The sequence below is a fragment of the Coloeus monedula genome, assembly GCF_965178545.1.
Source record: "Coloeus monedula genome assembly, chromosome: 6".
Lineage (NCBI taxonomy): Eukaryota > Metazoa > Chordata > Aves > Passeriformes > Corvidae > Coloeus > Coloeus monedula.
The window spans coordinates 8,926,610-8,950,486 of record NC_138786.1 but is presented as its reverse complement, the minus strand read 5'-3'; the positions used below and the strand labels follow the sequence as shown (position 1 = coordinate 8,950,486).

The 23,877-nt window shown below is 38.5% G+C and overlaps 1 protein-coding gene across 1 annotated transcript in view; it reads right to left on the bottom strand.

The window, feature by feature from the left end:
• The window catches only part of SPON1 (spondin 1), a gene marked incomplete at both ends in the record, with an annotated part of 171,741 nt that overhangs the window by 7,918 nt on the left and 139,946 nt on the right, over window positions 1-23,877 (bottom strand). Inside the window, one exon of the mRNA XM_082282860.1 lies at window positions 19,664-19,728. Within this exon, the coding sequence (XP_082138986.1) occupies window positions 19,664-19,728 (65 nt within the window). The remainder of the gene's footprint in view (window positions 1-19,663; window positions 19,729-23,877) is intronic.

Genomic DNA, 23,877 nt, shown 5'->3' with positions numbered 1-23,877 from the left:
GAGGGGGGCTCACTTGAGGCTCTCATTGGGGAATCTTTGATAGATATGCTAATTAATAAAACCCATAATGTTATACCCGGTCTTTTGGGGGCATTGCCGTCTGCATTTCAGTGCATTCGACCTGGACACAGTGCACCTAAGGATCCTTAAAATAAATACCGAGGTAAAATCCCTTTTTCCCCTTCTAACCGTGTATGACTTAATTTTAAGACCAGGAAAAGGCATCAAAATAGCAGAGAAATACCCCGAGGCCTTGATTGCTGGCTTACATTTTACCCCTGCCCCCAAAGCTAATAGGAGCTCTAACGCCAAAAGTTCTTGGAAGTGCTACTGTGTGTGCAGAAAAGAACTCATTAATAGAGTTTTAATGCTCATGTAAGTGAGAGATGAGTGGTCACTGCCAGCCCTGGAGAGTTCAGCCAAGACTTTGGCAGACTGCTGCCAGTGGATGTGAAAACGCCTCTGTTCATCCCGCCTTTGTCAGCGCTCCCTTGGGAAGCAATCTGCTGAATCATGCACTGCTCTGCCCTGCTGACAGCAGCTTCCACATTCCTCTGCAAATGGCAATAAAATCAGGCCTGGCTGGAGGCTTCTGTTCACAGAAGAAGAGCTGGAACCCTTTGTGGCATTTTTCTCATGTGCAACAACAAATGCAGAATTATTTAAAATATTATTTTGGTAATTCTGTTCTAAGTACTGCTCTGATGTCAACCCAAGTTTTCTTCAGCTACAGGACTTGGGTTAATAGAGTCAAGTCGAGGTTTTGTTGGGTTTTTTTCAATTTTATGCCAAAATACGCTGGTTCAGAGCATCTAAAGGCCACATTTATTTTAAATGTGAGGTGTTTTTAAAGTGTTATTTATCCTTCCCATTTTAGTTAGGTAACCAGTAATAATGCCCATGGCATGCATAGCAGTGCACAGACACTGTTCTACTGTAGTCATACAGAGTTTATTCTTCCTATAAATGCTTATAAAAATGTGGTATTATTTGTGGGGTTTTACTGGCTCATAGCACTCTGAGCATATTAATAAAAACAGAACAGCTCAATGACAATGACTTTTTAGTAGTTACCACAAAGTTTCAAAAGTAATATCTAAAAGTTAGTGTATTTAGTGCCTCTTTAAGAGGCAAGTTAAGAAGAATTTGCTAATGTGTAAAATGTTCTGGCCACTTCTGTTCCAGAGTCTTTAGAAGTTGTTTCTTACTGTGCAAATTATCTTACATTGAATTAAAGACTCTGAGAAGAAGAGTTGTTAAGTCTTTAATGCCATTAATCCTGCCTTTCCCAGAAACTAATGCAAATGACTTTTTTTTCATTAGCGATAGAAGCCTGATTTCAGTTTGTCTAATGCAAAGTCATAAAATAATGAATGACGGTATCAACTTCCTTCAGTGAATGCAGTATCCTGATATATTTGTCAAGTACAGAGCTGTGATTAGTCTTAAAAAGCCTATTAACTGACTTCAAGTAGCTAAAGGATTTACTGCACTATAAGGGTTTCCAAGAATTCCCTATAGGAATTCTCTATTTCAAACAGTGTAAGCAATACACCGTAAAAATAACAGAGAGATGGGATCTTTTAGATGGAGAATATGTCTAATATGGACGTGTCAGAACAGGGAATGGGAAAAGCAAGTGGAGAGCAGCTCCTGGCACCTGAGCTGATACCAGATCAGGTGGAATGTGTGGAGTGGCATTGCATTTCAATGCCCTGTCTCAGAAAAGACAAGAGGCAGACACAACTGCACCATTTAAAGGCAGGAGGCCGGGAAGCACTTGATCACTTGACCCAGAGTGATGGAAAGATTCTGTCACATGTCAGTCTGGTTCAATTAAGGCTTTGAGTTCTTTGTTAGGAAAACTAATATTAATCATGATATTAATATAAATAAAAATGTTCGTATTTAAATTATAACTATATTTAAATTATAACTCTATCAGTGTTGAAACCCTGTTAAGCAACACTACAGTGTGAGACACACTGCCTACAAGACTTAGGATGTGTTAAATATCAGTAAACTTGAGCCTGCCATAAGTTTCCAATTCAGAGCACTTTGCCAAAAATTACCTATCTTCTGCTCCTTTGTTAGGGCAGATAGATAATGTTATGGCCATTTCACTGTATTTTGTCCTGTAACAATTTAAGACAGAAATGTGAAATTTCACAGAAGTCAAATGGAGGCATGCTCTCTTCCTTCCTCCACTCCTGTGCAGACGTTTTCCAGATGCACACAAATTTTGTCTGCAGTGCAGGGTTGGAAATTGTATATGCAGTGTTTAAGAATTCATTTAAAATACACACTAGCATAAAACACAGTTGTTGCACTTACTACTTTATTAATTTCTGTGTGCATACTTGTAAGGAGTACAGATACAAATTTGAACAACCGTTGTTTAATGTTGCCCAGCATCCAAAAGCCAGAGTCCTTCCTGAGTTGCTGTAATTAAGGGGAAATGGGCTGATCTTAGGCACCACCCAAAACTACTACCCAGGTGTAGGGATAGGCACAGACCAGACACATACAATAGAAAACTCTCGTGGGTTTTGTTAGTTTTTTAATAATCTGACAAATTTCTACTGCTTCCAGTATCCACATGAATGACAGATTTATGAATCTGGCAGGAACCTAAATTCTTCCTGCACCCCTCAGCAGCACATCTAGCTGAAGTGCACTATGGATCTCTGTGAAGGAAACCAGTGTAAAAATTTACTCAGCACACCCTAAACCCAGCCTTTTTCATTTCTGTATTGTCAACACTTTGGATAAAATAGGAATTTGGATCATCTTCTTTCTCTTTCAAAGGCTTTTAGATTTAAGAAAGTGTTCTGCAACAAGCTGAGCATGTTTGGTAACGCCCACAGGAAAGCCTAAAGGGTAAATAACTTGTGAATTTTCTGCAAGAGACAAATGAGTCCCTTTTCCTTCCCCTGCACAAATACATGTTTAAAACCAGTGTCAAATGAGAGTTGCAGAGCAAATCCTGACCATTAGGAAAGTGCCAGGTGAGAACCTTGAGAGCCCCGTGGGGCAGGGGAACCCTGCTTTCCTTGGCTGAAGCAGACAGTACTTTTCCACTGTGAGCCTGAGCAGCCTGCTGGCAATTCCTGTCACACAGCACAAAGTGAGGCAAGTACCAGGCAGCGTCCTGCATCCTAATAGTTTCCATTTTCTTTATTTCTGTTCTATGTTATTTTTGTTGCCGTGATTAGGATCTCCAGCTTTAGGGATGCCATATACTGAGCAGTGTAAGAAAATGGTCTTTTTTTTCCTCTCCGTTTTTATGTGTGTGTGGTATGTGGTGTTTTGAATTGTGGGGTTTTATTGGTTTCTTTTTTTGTTTCCCTTTTTAAAGCTGAAAGAGCACAAACATGATTTTGCTTCACAAGTTTTCTCCCTAAGTGACAATCTAGTTGCTATCACTGCTGAGGGTGGGGGTTAAGAAAGTCTTTGACAAACCAACAGAAAACTCAAGTTGCTGCAAGACACATTTTTGAGTGTTGAGTCAATATTATTGTGTTCTACTGAGGTCCATGAGAAAGGTAACCGAGCATGCATAAGGAAGGTGGTTGTGTAAAGCTGCTGAATAGAAATAGCAAAAATAATATTTGGCAGAATAAAACTTTGTGGTTACTTTTGGTTTAATATTTGCTCAGCAAAGTAGAAGAAGTGATTAGCAAGTAAAAGAAGAAGCAAAAGGCAGCCTGAGCATACACCCTTTTCTTTTTTGGTACTAACTAGCTCAACAAATAAGACTGTTTAGAGGGTTGAGTTTGTAGCCCCTTTTGAAATTAATTCAAGCAGTCATAGATTTTATGCAGGGGGAAAAAATCTGATCTATACCATGGATTGAATAACTATATGGAGTGTAAGGGTGTTTGAAATAGCTTACACCTCTCCAGAATTTTTCACAGAGCTATTAAGGTGTAATCATCCTAACCCCATTCTTAGAGCCTAGATCCTAGATTTATTTCAGGATCGGATCTCACTTGTGCTCAGGATGAGGCAGTAGCCCTTTCAAATCGGAAGAAAAAAGTGGAAACAGAGAAACTATTCTAAGGCTGATGCCTGTCAGAGGTGGCAGGGAGCTGACAGCACCATGGACCACATTGCCATTGCCCTCATCTCAGTGGTCCTGATGAGTGGAAAACACAATTTTTTAAAAAATTAAGAATTTAGCTGACTAGATGACCATGAAAACAGAGTATTTTCAGAAATACTAAATGAATTTTCCATTCTACTTCTAGTAAGGAAAAGCAACATCCTTCGTTTTCTTTTCTTGCACTGCAGCACATCTACAATTTCCAGGATGAACATTCCTATTTACTCATCTTTAGAACCTTGTGCTATTGATACAAATAACACTGTGAGCATGGAAACACACTTTCACACTCTTGAACTTTCTACCAGCAGCACCTACGCAATATCTGTTTTATTGAACACACTTTAAAGTCATAACATCCTGAAAAGTGAAGTAGCTTCAAATAAAAGGAAGAGATTTAAGATCTATAATTGAATGGAAAATACTCTTAGAAGTCTGCAACTAACAGAACAAATTAGATGGTGTATTTAGATGATGTATTACTGAGAAAACCATTTATGAAGTAATAGAAATTAGTATCACTGCATGGACAACAATGTTTTACGCACAGGGATCAACACCTAAACATAAACCCAGAATTTCAGGTTGCACAGAAGGAGGAGGATCTTTAGTCCTGATTAAATGCAGGGAGGTAAGCACTTTAGCTTATGAATAATTTAAACATGTGCATGTCTCAAAAGGGCCAGGGAAAGGAAAGCTACAATTATATGAGCACTGAATCAATGAAATGTGATTGACATCCATATAAAAAGTTGAAAAGCACTTTAATGTCAAGTTGTTGGTTTCTCTGAGCACCAAAACAGAGGAAGTGACAGTAAGAGTTTGGCTATTTTATTTCATAAGGAAAGAATGAAGAAGGTCAGAAAACTTCTTATACATTTAGCATTTGGACTGTGAAACCCCCTACATTACACCCTCTTACCTTTCTGTGTGTCAACTTTTAAAAAAAGAATGTTGCTATAACCAGCTGAAAGGGGTGGATATGCTATTACATATTGCACTAGGGGGTTATATCTTTACCACTGGCATTTAAACCACTTATCAGAACAAACACTTCTCTAAAATATCATTAATCTGAGTATTTTCAGAAAGCATTGCAAAAGGAAGGGACTTTGGGCACGCATGTTTCAGGCATTTTCATACTGTCCTCTAAGCATGCCTGGATTACTACTGTAGATAATAATGATATATTTATTCATTAACACATCAGCTCTTTGATTTAATACCTTCATTCATCGATGGGCATACCTTAATGATGTGATGAACAAATGTGAGCAGGTTTTCTACCCTGCAAAAACTTCTCAGGTACCTCAAGTTAGGACTGCAGTTTATGTAACTGTGGATTTTTTTGTGTGTTCTTTGCAGTCTGTCACAAACAAGGTGTGGTTGTCCCACATGGTGCTGGCAACACTTATTCCTGCTTAGAAGAGCTCTATGTGCCTTCTTAGATTACTTACAATTCCATATTAGATCACATTTACAACCAAACCATGTTTCAGGAGTCGCTGGATGGATTCAGGAAACATCTCTTCTTCATTTCCCAGGAGCTTTCAGGCTACAAATTGTCTGCCTGGAGTAATTACAGCTGTATTTACAAAGGAAATCCCACGGGATGTTGTAAGAGCACTTGCTTTGTATCTATCTCCTTTTTCAGCTGGCTGGTCTGCAAACCCTGCTTGGCCTGAGAAACAGCAGTGGCAGAGCAGTTCTTCAGCCTGACATAAGAACCATCACAGCCAGATGTCTGATCCTCTCCTCTCCCGTTAACAGCATCAGATAAACAGCACAGATCTATTTATGAGACTGGTTAGCAATGAACTCTGATTTGTTCTCAATTTAACTATTCTGAATATTAGATTACAGCAAACATCTCCTTTTAACAAAAAATACCATGAGGCTATTGATTGGAATACCTTAAAAATATGGATACTCCTTCAAAATCCTTTAAAGAATGTTAAAGTAATACTGTCTTACTTCTCAAAACCATTTAATTTGCAAATATCCTAAGATGGGAATTGCATTTTGCATTTCCCCAGTCCCAGTGTAATCTCTGAAGATGCCCAGCACCGTAATTAATACAATGTACATTCCACTTCATTCAGCATCTCTCTCCAACCAGCATGCACAAGCCTTTTGGAGTCTGGAGATGAGCACTAGAGTAAATGTTTAATTATCATTTCATTAATAACAATGAAAAGGGGTAACAACCAGCAGGTTGAAATTTTGCAAATAGAGTTCTGCTCACTAGAAATTGAAATGGCAAATTGTCCCAGTTACTGGGTGAGTATTTACACAAGAATGAGGAGGCAGCATTGGTAAGGACACGTAAAATTGCATGGAAATGATGCTAACGTGATTACTCACAATATTATAAAGGGAAATTATTTTGGCTCAAGGAAAGGCAACAGATGGTTGGGAAATAATCATAAAACTGTAACTACCGATGGGAGGAACATGTTAAGGGAAAAAAAAAAAAAAGCAAGGACAGAATGGGATGAGGAAATTTGATTTAACTGGATGGCCATTAATTTCCATGAACAACGAGTATGAAGTTCTTGCAGCGATTGTTCTTAGTTAATTCTTTTCTATGTTTTAATTCTCCACATTTTTCCTTGCCTAGTGACATTTGAATTTTAAGTAGAAAGTAAATGGTGTCAGAAGATGGAACTGCCATATGTGCTTGCTCTGACAAAAAAATGATCGATACAATTTTTTTTCTTTTCCAACAAACACATATGTTCTTACCTAGAACTCCTTTTTCTTGAGATCAGATTATGAATTTCTTAACGTGGGTGCCAGACCATCTGTCAGACAATGAAGTTTCCCTAGGTCTCAGTAATACACATTACACTTAAGACAATTCTTTTTTGTAAGTATGATCTATTTTTTGGATTTCTATTTTTTTTTTAGTCAACACTTAGTAAATGTATATAATTTTAGGTGGCACTCAGGTGACATGGATTCAGGTAACAGGGTACTCTGCAAAAGCAGGGGAATGGATACCAAGAGAGGCAGAAATTTGCAGCCTTGGGCTGCTAAAATACAACTCAGCAGTGTTTTGTCCTGATGTCTGAGAAAAAATAAGAGACTGAGTTAATTTCTCATTTAAATGGAGCTCTGTAGAGACATTAAAACAGAGCAACTGAGTTGTGAGGGCAGCCTATGTTCTTGGGTTTACTCATTCCTGTTAAGTTCCTGACATATCAATAGAATGGAAATTCATATCATTAAAGATTTTATCTTATATTAATTATCCAAATATATACATGCACTTTGAGCCCAATCTCCCCCATCTCAAATAAAAATACCTATAATTTTATATGGATTTTTAAAAAACATGTTATTTCTGAAATATATCTTCTGAGATTTTTGGGCTTGGTGTCACAAATATTTCTACTTTGTGGGAAAAAATAGAATCTATATTTAAAGAAACCCTAAAGCACTAAATAGACTTTATTTTTTCAAGATGAAAAAGAAAAATACAATTTAGATCCAATTCTTAAATGAAAGCTTTCATTCTGAAGTCAAAGCCTTTTAGCAAATGTGCTTTGATTAGGTTTGCTGATGGATTCTCTGTTCATTCAACATAAATTTCTCCTGCATCCAGCTGTCAGGAGTTTAGGGACACAACTAAACCTTCTAAAGTCAGGCAAGTGGGGATCCCCTGAGGGTTTGGGGTCTATAGGACAGGACACCAACAGTGTGAAGGAATAAGATGCAGCAGGAAGGAAGGATGTACCACAGGAAATGTGCTGACATGAAATACAGTTTAACCATTAGCCAAATGCAGAGCTGGAGCACTCAGAACTATTTCACAGCTCCAGAGAAATTTATGTATTTTCCCCCAGGTTATCAAAAGTCACACCTGACTTTTTCCCTGTATTTTGGTTTTTTATATTGGATTGTCCTCTGTGCATTACTGTTTCTGATTAGATTGGGGGTTAGGATTCTATTTTTGACAATATTAAACTTCACTGGACGAATCCCAGTTATCTATAAAATCATAAAAAAAGAAAATAGCTGAGCCAGACACATCATTGTGTTGCCATAGAAACAAGAGACTCTGTCTGGCCTCCTCATTCCTGTCGTTTTGTACACGAAATCTCCAAACTTTGAAAATGTTTCCTGGTACCACACTGTCATTTTGTGGAAGCAAACTCAGTTTACAGCGGAATTGACAGATATTGGCTTTTACCCCATTTTAGGACAGACAGCACAATGTGCCAGTGGCAGATGACAAGAGAGATAAGGATTCCTGGGGGGAAAAAGAACCCTCCAGAGATTTACAAAAAATAAAAAGTAACGACCCATGCTGTAGTGGCACCATTGAAACAAAATGCTGCCTTGCAAGAATAAAAATACCTACTTCATAGAATATATCTGGGGGAAGGCAACAGAAATCTCTGCAGGCTATCATTATTTTAAATTCCTGGGATGCATATCATCAAGTTAGTATGACTTTTAAGGCTCCAATTGTACATCCACATTCATAAAAGATTACATTATAAAGATCAGAGCTATCAGAACATCATATCTTTGTTTTTCTTGATGTATCTTTTGGCAGTAGTTGAGTACCACAGAATGCCTAGAAAGTTCTGGGAGTATTAATTGGTACTTCCAAAGCTTTTGTCTAACTAGATCTATTGAAAATCTAAAGCCAGAAATACTATTTTTTAAAGATTGCACTCCTGTTCCCTTCTGAGGAGTTGACTGTGAAACCTGAGTTTTTAAAGACAAAGCATCATCACTGCATAGCATCCTGTGAGGAAGCATTTTTGCCACACAGCTATGACAAAAGATCTCATCCAAAAATTGAGTACATTAATATGAAAAAGATTTTTATTTTAATTGAAGTACTTTCCTTTCTGCCACATGTAAGGTATTTTTCCTCTGAGAACTGGCTTCTTTTGCCCTTTATTATATTTCCTGAGAACGCTTTTACTCTAAAGAAGTTAGTTTCTAAGAAAATCAGCTTGAATTTGACCATTTTTTAGTTTTAGGCCTTCAAGATTTTTTTTTTTTTTTTTTAACTTGTAATTAATGTAAGGAAAACATCATTATTGTGATAAAGAATGAGGGTTTCCCATTCCCATCTGCTTATGTATTATATAAATTCAGGTCCTGATTATGTCCTGCAGGAGTGATTCTGCCAGCTGTGATATGGAGTTGAAATGCCAATTCATATGTGCAGCCTTCTTCTACTTCCTCCTGCAGTTTCACCAGAACAGCTCGATTTTAACTATCAGGGATTGTTCTTCATTCCAGAAAGCTTTAATCCAAAAGTGTCTCCCACATCAGCCTGAGCTCTGCATTCTGATTTAGTTCTCCCTGCATTTCATTGGATTTCACTGTGGCCTCTGCAGAATTTGTGCTCATCCATTTATGGCATCTCAGATAAGGTCAGTTTCTGAAGAAATAATGAGCTACCAGATGTTACCAAGCAATCACAGGGACACTGAGATTTCTGTGCATTCATTAAACTCGGCCAGATTTGGAGGAGTTTTTCCACTCACTGGTTGTCAAGTCATTTTTCCAAAGGATGGCAATACAAGACCTCAATCAATAAACAGCTATTATAACATCCTAAACACAAGTAAAACTTTGTATTTTCTTCTAGCTTGGCATGAAAATTTCAATCTGCATAGTTAGCATGCAGGGGTTTAAGTATAGACAAGGCATACCTCACACAAAACCATTTTAAAATATTCCCAGAGCGCCTGTTGAAGGGAAAATATGGCCCATACAATACAGCATTACAACTTTTATTCTTATAACAGCGTAGCTGGAGCTGGAGAGAGCCACTTAGGGAATTTAAAAAATACTTTCAAGCATCTCAACATTTAAATCAACTCATCTGTCAAGAGAAAAGCATATCATAACTCTTCAGGAAAAAAAAAAGGTATTTTCTTTTAGGATAACATAAATCCAATGAGGTGTCAAATATAACCACATTTCACTCATTACAATGGCAAGTCACTGAGAACGAATTTGCAACTCAGACAATTCATCAGCCTATTCCTTGTTTCAATTTTTCATGCCTTAGCTGCCAGCAATTTTATTTCCTTTTATTTTTCGTTGTTCATGATGATTTGTTATCAATGAGATGGGCCTGTGCAAATGTCATTATTTCTTTGCTGGAAGTTTTGCTTCCCTGGATGCAGCTGCTGCTGATGGGAATGATGTAATTGTGAATTCAGAGTAGGTCAGGCACTGTGACATTGCTGCTCTAAAGGCAATGACTGGCTTGGGGTTTTTGGCTGACTGCCCAACCATGTACCAAGCAATGGTCACACCACTGTGGTCAGAAACCTTCTGCTGTTGCAAGCTATTAGCAGCAATTAACAACATAAGCTACTTTTGCCCCCAAGAATCCCGAAAAGTTCATTAAAGCTGTCTTCAGGCAATAGTGGGGCTCTACCTTAGCACATTCACATTGTACCAGTTTGAAACCAGATATTCTTTTCGAGCTGTTCCTGCTGTTCACTTTACTCTATGGAGTGATGCTGTTACTTTGTAACAAGAGTTAACTCCACTCACCTTTCTTATTGAAAGAAACTTAAAGGTAATTCACCACAGGCACACTGTAAGGTGTTCAATGGGTTAAATGCAGCTATGGAAAGATATAAAAACTTGGAAGGCAAGAAAATGCACAAACTTTACCATTTTAAAAGTACAGAGGAAGCGGAAAGCAGATAAATACAGTATTCACCTAGGAGAAAATGTCTAAGAAGTATGCATGAAAAACAAGCATTTTAAGGAATATAAGAAAGAGCAATAAATAACAATCTTCCTTGCTTCTATATAACCCTCTGTTGACTCTTAGTCACACAAGAAAAAATTATCCATGCATGATTTATTTTTCAAATCATTAGGTGGAACAGTGTTTATAAGCAATTTGTATAACCAAATATTAATGATATCCAGTGCAGAGATGATTAAAGGACTATGCTATGAGCTTTCCTTATCCCTTTGGAGACAGCAACAAATAAAATGTAGACAATGCCCATTACAGCTGGTTAATTGCAGTACATCTGTATTTTGCCCTTCTGAATGCCATTTAAACCCAAACACAAGTGTGCATGTTCAAATGTGGGGTTTTGTTGGGTTTTTAAGAAATCTCAGTTGGGTAATCTGAGAATTTGATTAATTGAGCAACAGAATAATTTACTATTTCTATTGCACATTTTTATAAATTACATTCTGATACCAATATCACCTCTTTATGGGCAGCTACTTATTTATTGCATGGCAAGCCGAGAAATAATTTCATCTCTCCTAATGGGACAGCACAAGGGTTACATCAACTGAAAACGAGCAACCAGCACCAAATTTACTCAACTAATGCAAAGCTAAACTTTTGTGACCTCATAATATTTTAAAATAAATTATGGCACAATTTCAAATATTTTAAGTAGATGGATAGGAACTGGTAGAAATTTTCCAATGCACTTTAGTTTGCAAGCTCTGAGGAATTTGGTGTGGTACTTGTGAATAGTTCTAGCAATCCTTAATAAGATGTTCTAGGAAGACTAATTCACAGAATTAACTTAGAGACATTGTCAGGTCTCCAGTCTGCAGAGCTCTGGGTGCTTCATTATTTTTCATCTCTGTTATCAAAGCTGAAAGGTGCATTGATTTGAATCTTCCCCTCTCAATGCTGATTAAAATTTAGTAGAGACCAGCGCTCAGTGCTGCCACTGGGATTCCAAGTGAGACACAGCAAACATCTGGCTCCAGAGGAAAACAGAGGGAGGATTTCTAATTGGGTTTGGTGTGCTGGTGTGTCCACACTGAGCCAGTAAGTGAGACAGGAGCTGGTGCAGGGCATCCCTGGGTGTGTCCATGTCCTGCTGACACAACTGACGGACCAGCAAAGATGTGTGGGTTTCCTAAACACCTAAACAAACTCTACAGGCTCTGAATAAACACTTTCTGGCCCTACAAAAAGTGTAGCATTGCCTACAGCAAGTGAAAGCAGCTCTATGGGAAGGTCATTTAAGGTCCATGTAGGCAGTAAAGGTGGTTTCATTTTGGTGCACTCAAGCAGCAGCCGAGGCAAGATTTGGCAGCAGAGGTGTTGGTGTGAGTTTGTGCTGGGCACTCTGAGCTCGTGCTAGGGACAAACCTTGTCTGAGGCTGCACACTGGCATCTTCTCTGCTCTTTTTGTCCTGCCAGGCTCAGTTGGCTCAGACCTGGGCTGCTGTCATGTGATTTCAGCACATATCAGCACTATCTGACATGCCTTAAAAAATGTAACTGGCATAAGCTGCACAATTATTTGAACCTTGGCGTTTGTAATAAATAACTGCAGTGGACTGTCTCAACATTAAAACATGATATAAGGGAATAAGCAGCTTGGTTTTACCAAAATCTGGGGCAACATTTAAACAGAGAGATAGAAAAATCTTTTTTTGCTCTAGTAAAATCACTGATCAAGGCCACAAATCCACTCTGTACATCTGTTTCTTTTTTCTCCAACAGTGTACACATTAATCTCTCCAAAACAAATCACTCCAAATGTAGGTAGCACAACAAGATACTGATTTTGATTACAGCTTGTAAGTATTTTTTTAATATAGGTCTTATTAAAAGAAAAGTGCCACCTTTAGTTGTGGCTTATGTGCACATATTTTATCCACATATGCAGCTTAGAGAGAAATAGATAATTCATACAGTTGAACTGGTAAATTAATTTCTCAAAATCTCCAGACAGAGAGGTATACAGATCAATTACATAAATCCTAAAATAAAGATTAATTCTATCAGATTGTCTGACAATCTTAAAAAAGATTCCTCAAATAACATTTATTTTGTAGGACATCACAAAAAGAAATGTCTACTTGAAACTTTGATTCTAAATAACTACTTCATCTATTTTTAATTTAATGCAAATGTTGTAATTTTCTCCTATTTTCAGTGCAGAGAAAGGAAGCAAGTAATAGAAAATCAATTTCAACTAGATGTAAGTAAATTATAATTTACTTTAAAAGTGCATGTTTGGTTGAACAGCAGCTTTGTGGGTTTTAAGTTGAATTCAGTAAATAACAGTGAAAAAAAGGAGACAAATCTAAGTGTTTTCTTTTCAAATGTACCTAATTCATGCATTCTGTTTTAAGTTCTGTAAAGGTGTTTAAAAAAAAGAAGCTAAAAACCTGGAAATAGAGCAAGACATTTCTGTTCTCCAGGAACAGTCTCTATTCCCAGGCAGCTAGGAAAGGGAAAAAGCCATTGATTATTAATTAATTAATTAGCTAATTAATGAGAACATGCAGCTGATCTGTAGCCATTCCACACATACCCCCCTCCCCATCTTACAAAGTTGTTACCTCACTGTTTGCCAAACATTTTAGAGATTAATTCCCCTCAGAAAGCTCTGCTGTCTCTCCTCCCTTTTCTTAAGGGGAAAATCCTAATGATTGCTTTCTTTCTCTGGCTAATAATTATTCAACTGTTCCATGCAGAACAGCAGGGCTTCAGCTGGAAGAATGTGCTGTGTGATAGTGGTTGCTGGTTTGAATTTTACATTCAGAGGGAGGTGTCAACATTCAAATCTCACCAGGGGAAAGCAGAATCAAACCCAGACATTTCCAGTCCTTGGGGTGATACCCTTTATTTGGCTGAGCATATGCCTGTGTGGCTGACTTAAAAGTTATGCTTGAAGATCAGGCCTTTACTGATTAAACAGGCAGGGAAACAACGAAATTATGGAAGTTCCAATATGGTTTAGCTGCAATCTGTTGCCTGAGAGAGGTCTGCTCATCCTTGTGAAAACATGGGGTTGTTGGTTATATTTTTATCCATACAGTAATGTCACTCCTAAGTATTTAAGTATGTAAACACCTCAGGAACTGAAGGACTGTGAATTAGGTGTTTACAGCCACAATAAATGGAGCTGTTTAACACTGAAGAATAAGATGAGGAGATGGTGTTATTTTCTTACATTTCAGAAGAGAGCAAGGAGTTCCAATTCTGACTGAGGATGTTCTCTATCTAACAACATCTAACAACATCACATCATTCAGTGATCTAAGTGTGGAGGCTGTTTTAAGGCAGGAAAGTTCTATGGGCACAGGAACAGAAGCAATTTACAGTAAAGTAAGAAAAAAGAGTGTAAAAGTTAAAAATTTATATAAAATAAAAGTAAAACGATAAGCAAACCAACACAGAAACCTCAAACAGACACATCTGTGGCCTGGCTTTCAATTCCCAAATGCTGTAATGGAAACTTATTGATCAGAGCAAATCCACTGCAGGATCAAAATGTACACCGAACATTTTTTGTCAAATTGTGACAGAGGAATTCTGGAAGATTGAAAGAACTTTTATTCAAGAATAAAGGGAAGAAAATGCAAGCAAGTATGTCAGCATTTTCCCCTCCAGCTTGTATGATCTGTCAACTCAGACTTACTTTGGATCAGAACAGTTTTTCTTTTCCCACCAGCTTTCTGTAGATTACTCTTTGATTTCTGGAACAGTTTAAGTCACATTATCTAAATAATGCTAAAAACCCATACTTGGGAATATGCTGTCCCATTTTCTGATACCCTCCACGCAAGCCAAGAAAAACAGCCCTAACATCTCTGTAGTCAGAGAAAAGATATCACAGGGATGCAAAACCTGAAATGGAAAGAGGTTGATGGGATAATTTTAGAAGATGATGAGGGAACCTTATTAAATTATAAACTTTGGACTAAGTACTTCCATCCATGGGAATTATAAAGGAATAGGCCTCCTTTTATGCTAAGCTTCACAAGTGCTTACTGGAGCGTTCTCAGGTAATCTCTAAATAAATGGAAAAGAGCTGCTTAAATGGGGGAGAAAAAGAGTAAATCTGGGCACGGCCCCGAGGCACTGGGAAACCACAGGACCATGACTACTCAAACAGACAGCACAGAGAGGTGAAATGGAAACAGGAGAGACAGTAAGGAAGGAAAGGATGGTTTTCTAAACTTCAGATAGTTCAGAATTATAGTAAAGAAAAGCACCTCACTTCAGGGCACATCAGTTGTAACTAGGAATGGAAAGGTAATGGAAAGGTAATGGAAAAGTAAAAAGGTTGGAAAGAAAAAGTTTTTGCATCAAAACAAAAAAAAAAATGAAAGAGAAGTAAGAAAATTCTTGTGTAGACTTCAGAGAAAGCTAACCTTTTTAGATGTCAGGTACTCTCACCTGTTTACCAAGATAAAACACCTTGAATTTTTGCATTGAAATATATTTGCTATAGGTTGACCTACTAAACTTTAAATTTACATACTGGAGAATGATTTCCATCCTGTATGGGATCCATGTTTGTATTTATCAGTGGTAGGCTGTACATGTACACAGAATTTCAGGTTCCACAGTGTTGCAGAGGTCTACGTGCTTCCCTGGTTTACAGGGAATACAAAAGACTGATTAGAAACAAGAATTGCAATTCAAATATTTCTTTTGTGTCTCAATAGTGATGTCTGGATTTGAAATAAAAGGAATAAAGGAATAATGAGCACAGTCCATTAAAAGAAAAAAAAAAAGATGTCATATATTTTGGGACAGGGAATTCAAGGCAAAATTTAAAAAGGTACTAGCTCCCCATGAATTTGATGCATATTAACTTCAAAAGTCTTGCCTTCCTTATCCCAAATTTTTCTGTCATGGCATGTTTATTTTACAGGTACCAGATATGCAGATTCGGATACCAGTGGTACTATCTGGTTTTGATGTATTTTATCCTCCATACTGCCAAAGGCCAATGATTTGCAGCTGGGTATGAAAATAAAATTTGACTCTGCCTGAAACATGGCTGTGAGGAAGGGAGAAATGAGCTGTGCACTTGTTTATACAAGAAAGATAAGAAAAACTACTTTGATTTGACACCATGCTGTAGACTGATACCAGTGTGCTCAAGGAAGAATGAACTCCCTGCGAGTACTTTAAAGTCAGAATTTCAGGCACACAACTTGGTAATTCAAATATAAGCAACAGCAAAATATTTTATTACTTGCTCTGGCACTCATCCTTCTCAGGCTACCAGTGATGCTCTTTCAGTTAGGCAACCATAAAACTGGTTCACAAATATCACCCAAAGCTGTCTCCTACGTGGAAAAATTCAGGAGAGTTTCTGCATGCTGGTGCCCTGAATTAAGAAACTGAATTAAGGAAAACGAAGATGAGTGATAGGAAGAAAAATAAAAGTGGAAAACAGTGACAAAGAGTGGGCACATACAGGAGCTGAGGAGAGGATCAATAAAAAACAGACAGTGAAGTTTGGCAGGATGTTGTTTTCACATTATATCGCACTGGGAGATGCCAATATGCTGAACTGTAATTAACAGAAAGCATTTCAGAGAATTACTTACTGTCATTGCATCCTTCCCTGTTAAGAGCTGACAGTTTGTCTCAGTCCCTACTGTAATTTCTTGTATCTGAACTCATATCTGAAGCTAAATAACTCTCCCTGGGGAGACACTTCATGCCCACTTGGATCCGCACTTCTTCTCCATTAGCAGAGGAAAAGCTCCCAATTATATTTCCCTCCTTATCTCTGGTGTCATGAACCGAAGACTTTTAACACCCTGGTCAGATTTAGACACAGACTTACTCACTTCATGCCCTCAGTATGGACAGAGCCCAAACCTTTTCTTAATGAGGTGTGACTGGCCTCGGGAGTCACAGCCTCACTGACCCGGAGCAGAGAGGCCATTGAGCTCCGTGATGAATCCCTGGGAGATGCCCAGCCAAGACCATCCTCCCACGTTATTGGGGGTGACCAGAGTGGAAACACCAGGGCTCAGCAGCAGCTACTCAAGATGCAGCAAGAACTGGCGTCCTCCGTAAGGAGAGGAGGTGCTGCAGTGTCCCTCACTGTTTGGGGGAGCTGGGACAGGAGCCAGGTCCAGGGGCAGGCTGGAATCAAACTCAGCCTGAGAGCAGGCTGAGTTTTCCAACTTTTGACACTTCACAGCTCCATAAAAAAATTAATATCATGCATTTTATAATTGTTGTGAAGCACACTCGGGAAGGTTTTTATGCTGGGCTTATTATGGCACATTGTAATGCCACCTTGGCACTACTGTCACACCCTCTTATCCATTACATACATAACCAAGGATTATGCAAAAAAAAGAATATTCATGACTTTTAGTCGACTCTTGATTAGTAAGATGGTTGTGCTATGCATAATGATAGAAAAAATGTTTATCCTGAGGAGCCATTATTCAATACTTGCAGAGCTCTAATCTAAATTCCAAGGGTAATCCATTCTAGAAAATGGGAGGTTATCCACAGTTAAAGGATATTGAAAATTTTGTCCTCTTGTGAAGCTTAGATCATATTTTTTAAGAGGAATCAAAAAACAGGACACCATGTCAAAATATGATTAAAAAATATTGTTTAAAAAGCCAGAAATCAAACACTACCTGTAAAATGAAGGGTTAAGGGAACCCCTGCAGAGCATTTGAAAGCAAAAATGCCAAGATTTATTCTTTTTGATGTTATTGAAAGGTGAGAACTGTCATCTAGAAAAGGTAAGAATTGACTGAAAAAACATGTGGAGGATGTTACAAAAACATTTGCAGGCATGTCTGTGAAAGAATATGCCTTAGAAAGCACCTGAAATTGTTCACACTCAAATTTTTGTGAAGTTTCTCAGGGCTGTATGAAGTTAGGAATTGTGTTTGGGGCAACACACTTCAATTAGCATTAATTTTTGTGACGTAATATATTCAAGATGATGTGTTGAGACTTTGGAGCAGGACATCCTCTCTCCAGCTTTCTGTGAACAAAGCACAACCCTGCTCTCTTGGCAATGCCAAAGCCTCCCAAGCACCCACAGCAGCCAGTTCTAGGTGGTATTGTTCACTTTGGTAACAGAAACATCAGACATAAGTGTTGCTTTAGGAAAGTGACGGGAATTGGAGTGAAAAAATAAATGGCTTGTTTCAGATCGAGAACTCATCAGAGCACAACAGTGAAAAAGTTTCAATTTTAAAGTCTTAATTTGGAGTGAATGGAAAGAAGGCAGGAAGGACAGAACTGCTATCCACAGCTACTACATGGCAAACACTACCAAATCCAAATCCTGGAAACCTGCAGGATAGGACCGTAAATAAGGAATGCCATTATTGTCACCTCTTGCATTACACAGGCCAAAGAAATCTAACCTGCAGCTCCTGTGCAGAGCTACAACTGTGGCTGAGGCTTGAAATATATTCCAGTGGTGGAAAATCTGTCTTATGCTCAGGTAAGCTGCTCTCAAGGTAAAGTCTTTTCCCAAACCATTTCCTTTTCATGAATTTCCTTAGCTTCCATGCCAGGAGGGATTTCATACTTTGATACTTTGGTGTTGGCTTTCTTTTTTAGTTTGTTTGTCGGGTTTATTTTTTTCTAGATTAAGGAGGGATCAACTATCAGAAATCTTTTCACTATTTAAGCTGAGTTCACCTTCTAACCTCTTTTTTTTTTTTTTTTTTTTTTTTTTTTCAGAGGGGAAAGGGATGAAGTGAATAGCTTAAGTCCTAAGCTGCTTAAGAGATTCTAAGCCCCTTTAGGGTAGGGGATGTTTTCTGAAAAGTGGACTCTTTTGCCGGTTTGTTGGTTTTTTTTATTAACTAACCTTGAAGTTTTCACATACTTTCTGAAATGCAGATAACAAACTCAGACACAGTGTTTCACTAACTGCTTCCAGGAAACAGGAAACAGGAATCAGGACTATCTTTTCTGTACAATCTTGCAGTAAACTAATTGCCATGCTTCTCCAAGGGTTTAATTTACTGCCAGCTAATAGGGTGACCCCTTCTAGTGGGTTCTCATCTTTAGTCACTTCTTGTAGGTCTCACTCATTTGGGCTTGGATAATGAGTATGAACTTTGGGCCAAGTGTAGATAAGTTATCCAGGAACCACCTACCCCAACAACTCCCCCACTTCCCCTGAAGAACCACCAGGAAATTCAAGAGCATCCTGAAAGAGAAGTTTTCTCCTCTCTTCTGCTGAGTGCTGGAGAGCCCAGAGTCAGGATCCTGGGAAGCAAATTTCTGCCGCACTTGGTGAAACATCCTGGCACCACCAGGACCATGAGGCCATCATGGAGTGTTTCAAGCTGGCATTTTAAAGAATGTTTTTAAAGAAAACTCTTTAAGAGTTTTTTGTTGGTGGATGAGTGTTTGCTGTACCAGTGCATTGCACAGAGTGTGAGACAGGATGCCACAAAATGCTGCTACTCCATGCAGAACAGTATAACATATTTGAGAAAGCATTGAATAAACATCTCTCTTTATGTGTGGGAGGCACAAACTCCATGAGATGGTCCTGCTGCAACAGTTAGCCAACCAAAGCATGTAAAAAATGAAGAGATGCTAAAAAGCAAAGAAAGAGAGAAGCAGATGTTGGAAAAAAACCCAAAAACCAAAACAACAAACCAAACACCCACCACCACACACACGCACGCACACAAAAAAAGTTGAAAAACTCATCTATCAACAAATTTTTTGATTGTTTCTTTACCAGAGTGAATGGTTAGAGCAGCCCATTAGTCAACACCCAACACAAAGCTCTCGAGACAGACAATTCCCTACTTACTTACACATTTAGAGGTTGCCAGGCTGGCCACTGTGCTTTGGCCTTGATGACTGTTAAAACCTCATCGCTCTGTGAAAGAGACAAAGGACATTTTTACAATGAGAACAATATGTTTTGCAGCAGCAAAAAGTGCAAGGCACTAGATCAAACTGTGACTACGAGCTTTAAGCACCAGCAGCAGTTTGCAGTTTGGTAGTTTTGCATCATGAGCTGAGGGAAAGCTTCCACCAGGAATTCACGAGGTTGATACAAAGCAAGGACAGAAAAATTGCTCTTAATACATTACAGATCTACAGATAAAAACTGTATCAGGCAACCTAGAAGACCCTGTGAGCATGTATGATATGTTATTTATTATCTGTACATATGTAAGGATGTGTGGAAGGATGTAGAGGCTCCATGGTGGATGCACTGCTCTGGCAGCACGTTCTCTTTGCTCTCCATTTATGCATGTGAGAATTCCAGGGTGAAATGTAGCAGCCATCTGTGGAAGCCCACGGTGCCGCAAAGCACTGCATAGAGATTATTTCCTAAAGTCTGTTGTAATCCTTGCATCAGCACTTTTAAACTTTATATGGCTACAATAAACTCAGGACAAAGGCAGGAGACCATTAACAAGTCTCTGATGCCCAAAAGACATCTATCACACTTCTATAGAAGCATTTTCCCCATCTCCCTTAGGAATCCACACCAGTAATTCACCTGGAGGGACACAAAGTTCACCATTCACTCCCACTATTTCTACTGTCTTTTAAAAATATTTCCCAATTAGACCAAGTAACCCACTTCATATATTACCAGTAATTGGCACTTCCAGCAGAGCTGACCCTTCAGTTTAGTGAAAACAGTGCCATTCCTTGCTTGATAGCAATAGCTCTGACACTCCAGACTAGCCCTAGTCCATATACCAGTTCAACCCCAGTTCAAAGAAAACAGATTTCACTGGTTGTTTCTACCACTCTCAATATTCTCTGAGTCCCTCTTTTTACCAAAGCAAGGGCATTACAGAGCTGATGGGCCCTCTCTGTGACCTACAATGCTTTCAGTTTCAGGAATATACATGAGACATGACCTCTCCCATAATGTGAGTGGCTGAAAAACCACTTTTTGGCAATCACTTTGATAAATCCAGATGCCTGGAAAAATCCTATACAGCATGAAGTGTCCTGAGCTAAGACAGCTGAAAATCCAACTCTATAAAGGCAAGTAAGTATAAAGATATTTTGCCAAGCTCCCACACTACTGATACAGTTAGAAAAAAGAGAATTTTGTGATGACAGGGAGCAATCAAACAGGCAGCAGGGCTATGCCAGCAGGCAGATCCTCGGGGGCAGGCACACCCTGGGTGAGCAGCACCAGCCCAACACTCTCTCCCAGCCTGCTTGATCCATGAAGGAGAGATTCATCACATCCAGGTTCATCTAGGGCAGCCTTCTTCTCACCTCCTTGCTTTCAAAAGTAGAAGAGACAGTTTTGCACTCAAAGTGGTTTAAAAAGCAACTGATTAAATTAATGAAGTTAAAGGTTTGAAGTTAAAAGACTTCTGTCTCTGGCAATGGAATTTGCCTTCATTTTTAGTTTTCCTAGTTTCAGTACCCTAAAGCTTTCCAGCCAGGTATATCATTTACTTGCCTTGAGAAGAGATTTGAGTCAAAATTATTAACTGTGCATTTTACATCCCAATGAAAGTCTGTCATGAGCATAGATGGCTACGTTTATTAAAGTAATACACTCCTTATCTAATAGCAGGCAGTAATTATGTCACTAGTATCAAAATCAGTCATGTCTGAAAGCATTTCATCATGTGCTATTCGAATTAAAAATGCACACCAAGAGTAGACGAGCAAGGACTAATAGCTCAGTAGGAAGCAGAGAGGGAAGGAAATAAGGAACAGAGTATGGAAGATTCAGACATCCCTGAAATTTTAAAGCAGGTGAATATTTGGATGCAAACACTGAATTCATGGACACTTCCTGAATCAAAATTTAAAAAAAAAAATAAAAATAAAAAAAATAGAAGAATCTGGTGTTCTGTTGAGTGTGGAATGAAAACACACCTTTTTCACACCTAGAGCTCTTTGACAATTACAAAGGATTAAGCTACAACTTGAGTTAAACCATTACTATTCCAGACTGATATTCTAATGACGCAGGTGTCCCTATCACGCACATTTCCAACATTTCCAGTGAGGTCTGGCTGCCAGGCTTGGGGATCCCAGCCCCACTTGCCACAGGTGTTGCCACAGTCCTGCATCTCCATGGCCTCCTGCAGGATCATCAGGCTGGGGAGTTCCTCCAGAAAGCCTTGACCTTCCTCTGCCTCCAGACTCTCTAGCCGACCTCCATCTTTTTGAGGATAAACACAATAAATTTAAAGAGCCCACAGAAACTGACGCTGTCCAGGAATTCACAGCCTTGCAATCGATCCATGGATAGAGAACAATCTATGGAAAAGCTACTATGCTTGGATTTGCCAGCCAATCTCTGTAGCTGTAATTATTGGCAGGTGGTAGAAGCTGAGAGGATAAGAAATGCCTGAAGAGAAATCCACAAATCAATAATAAATAACCAACTGATGTAACCCCACTGCCTTGAATAACCCAACTGCACAGACTTTAGAGTAGAGAAAAAAACCCCACTTTTTTTTTTATATAATAAAAATGTAATTTTGTTGACATTTTCTTAGTGCTTGCTGCCCTACATTCGTACCCATTTTACTCTTCATATCCCCAAAGTTTTGCTTTAATTAAAGTATTTTAAGTAAACAAAATCTCGAATTTCCATCAAAATATGGAAAAGAGAACTAGGATGTTTCACTGTGGTATGTTGCAAGTTGTCTTGTCATCAGTTTTGTATTTGTCTTGGAAGCAATTATTCAGAAGTAATGAAACTCTTACATTTTGGCAAAGAAAATGAGATTGTTTGCAAAATGATGGAGTGTCAAAATGTTACACTGTCAGGAGAAGTTAAGGGGAAGGGCACCAACGCTCCTGCTTAGAGCTGATGAAAATCCCTTAGGTCAAGTGTGGTTAGACATAATCACTGACAAAACTTGGTATAAAGTCTTTCTCCTGAAGCTTCTTCTCCAATTTCTGTTATTAGTACAATTATAGGATTCCAGCTTCCATTTGAAGTAGAATGGCTCCTTCTCTACGTGCTTAAAACTTGCTCCAGTGAAGCCAAAGTGGTTCCTATATTAACTTCAATTTAATTTGGATTGTGGCCTAAATTAAAACATGCAAAAATAGCAAACAACTCTCCTTTTCTCCACATCCACTTTCTACACTGGTATTAAACCTGGGGGTGAGTGTCTGACTCAATAGCTGTTCCCTATGGAAGTACTGTTCTCCAAAAAGTCCAATAGCATGATTTTAAAAGGTTGATAATGTCATTCAGATACTGACAGCCTTACTGATACTCTGAAGTTGTTAAAAATTAATCCTTCACTTTACATCCATTTGTTCCTGCAATGTAAAAATGAATGCTCATGCAGAATAAAGTAATTAAATGACAACACACAGAACCCTGTGGTATAAAACCACTGCTAAGTTAAAACCTTTTACTGTGCACCTACGAAAGATTAAAAACGTTTCCTCACTTCAAGAACAGAAAGTGGGACATCGCTCAAAAAGGCAGAATTAAAGATAGAATTTGATTAGAAGTCTTTCTCAACCAAGGGGACTTAAAACTACATGTTTGAAAGGTAACATCCATTAAAAAGTAATGAAAGCTTTCAGCAAAAGTTTTAAGTATGATCTGAATGCCTTTGGAATAAAAGAGAGATTAGTAGGGTCTAGAGAGCCATGTAAGTTATCCCATGTGGTCCTGCCACTTTTTGGTAACCAACATGATTAGCATCTATTCCATACTGGAAGTTATTTCTAGAAGTTTTATTACTATTTTTATTTTAGGTGTGCCAAATAACATTAGAAACTACTACTGTGCAGATCACTTAGCACTTTGTGATAACAATATGATTCCGTTCAGCTACACAAATTGCTGTGTTATCTGACATCAAAATCAGAGTCAGAGTCAATGAACTGTGGGAATGAAGAACACCTGGTTTGGGCCAGAGCTTAATTTCACTCATTTCATACTGCTGCTGCTTGGCATTCATTCCATTGCTTTAGAACAGAGAACATTTAATTCCTTCCACAACACTCCTCACACTGCCTGAATGCCTTTCTATCCACAGTGGATTCATTTTCACAAGACTCT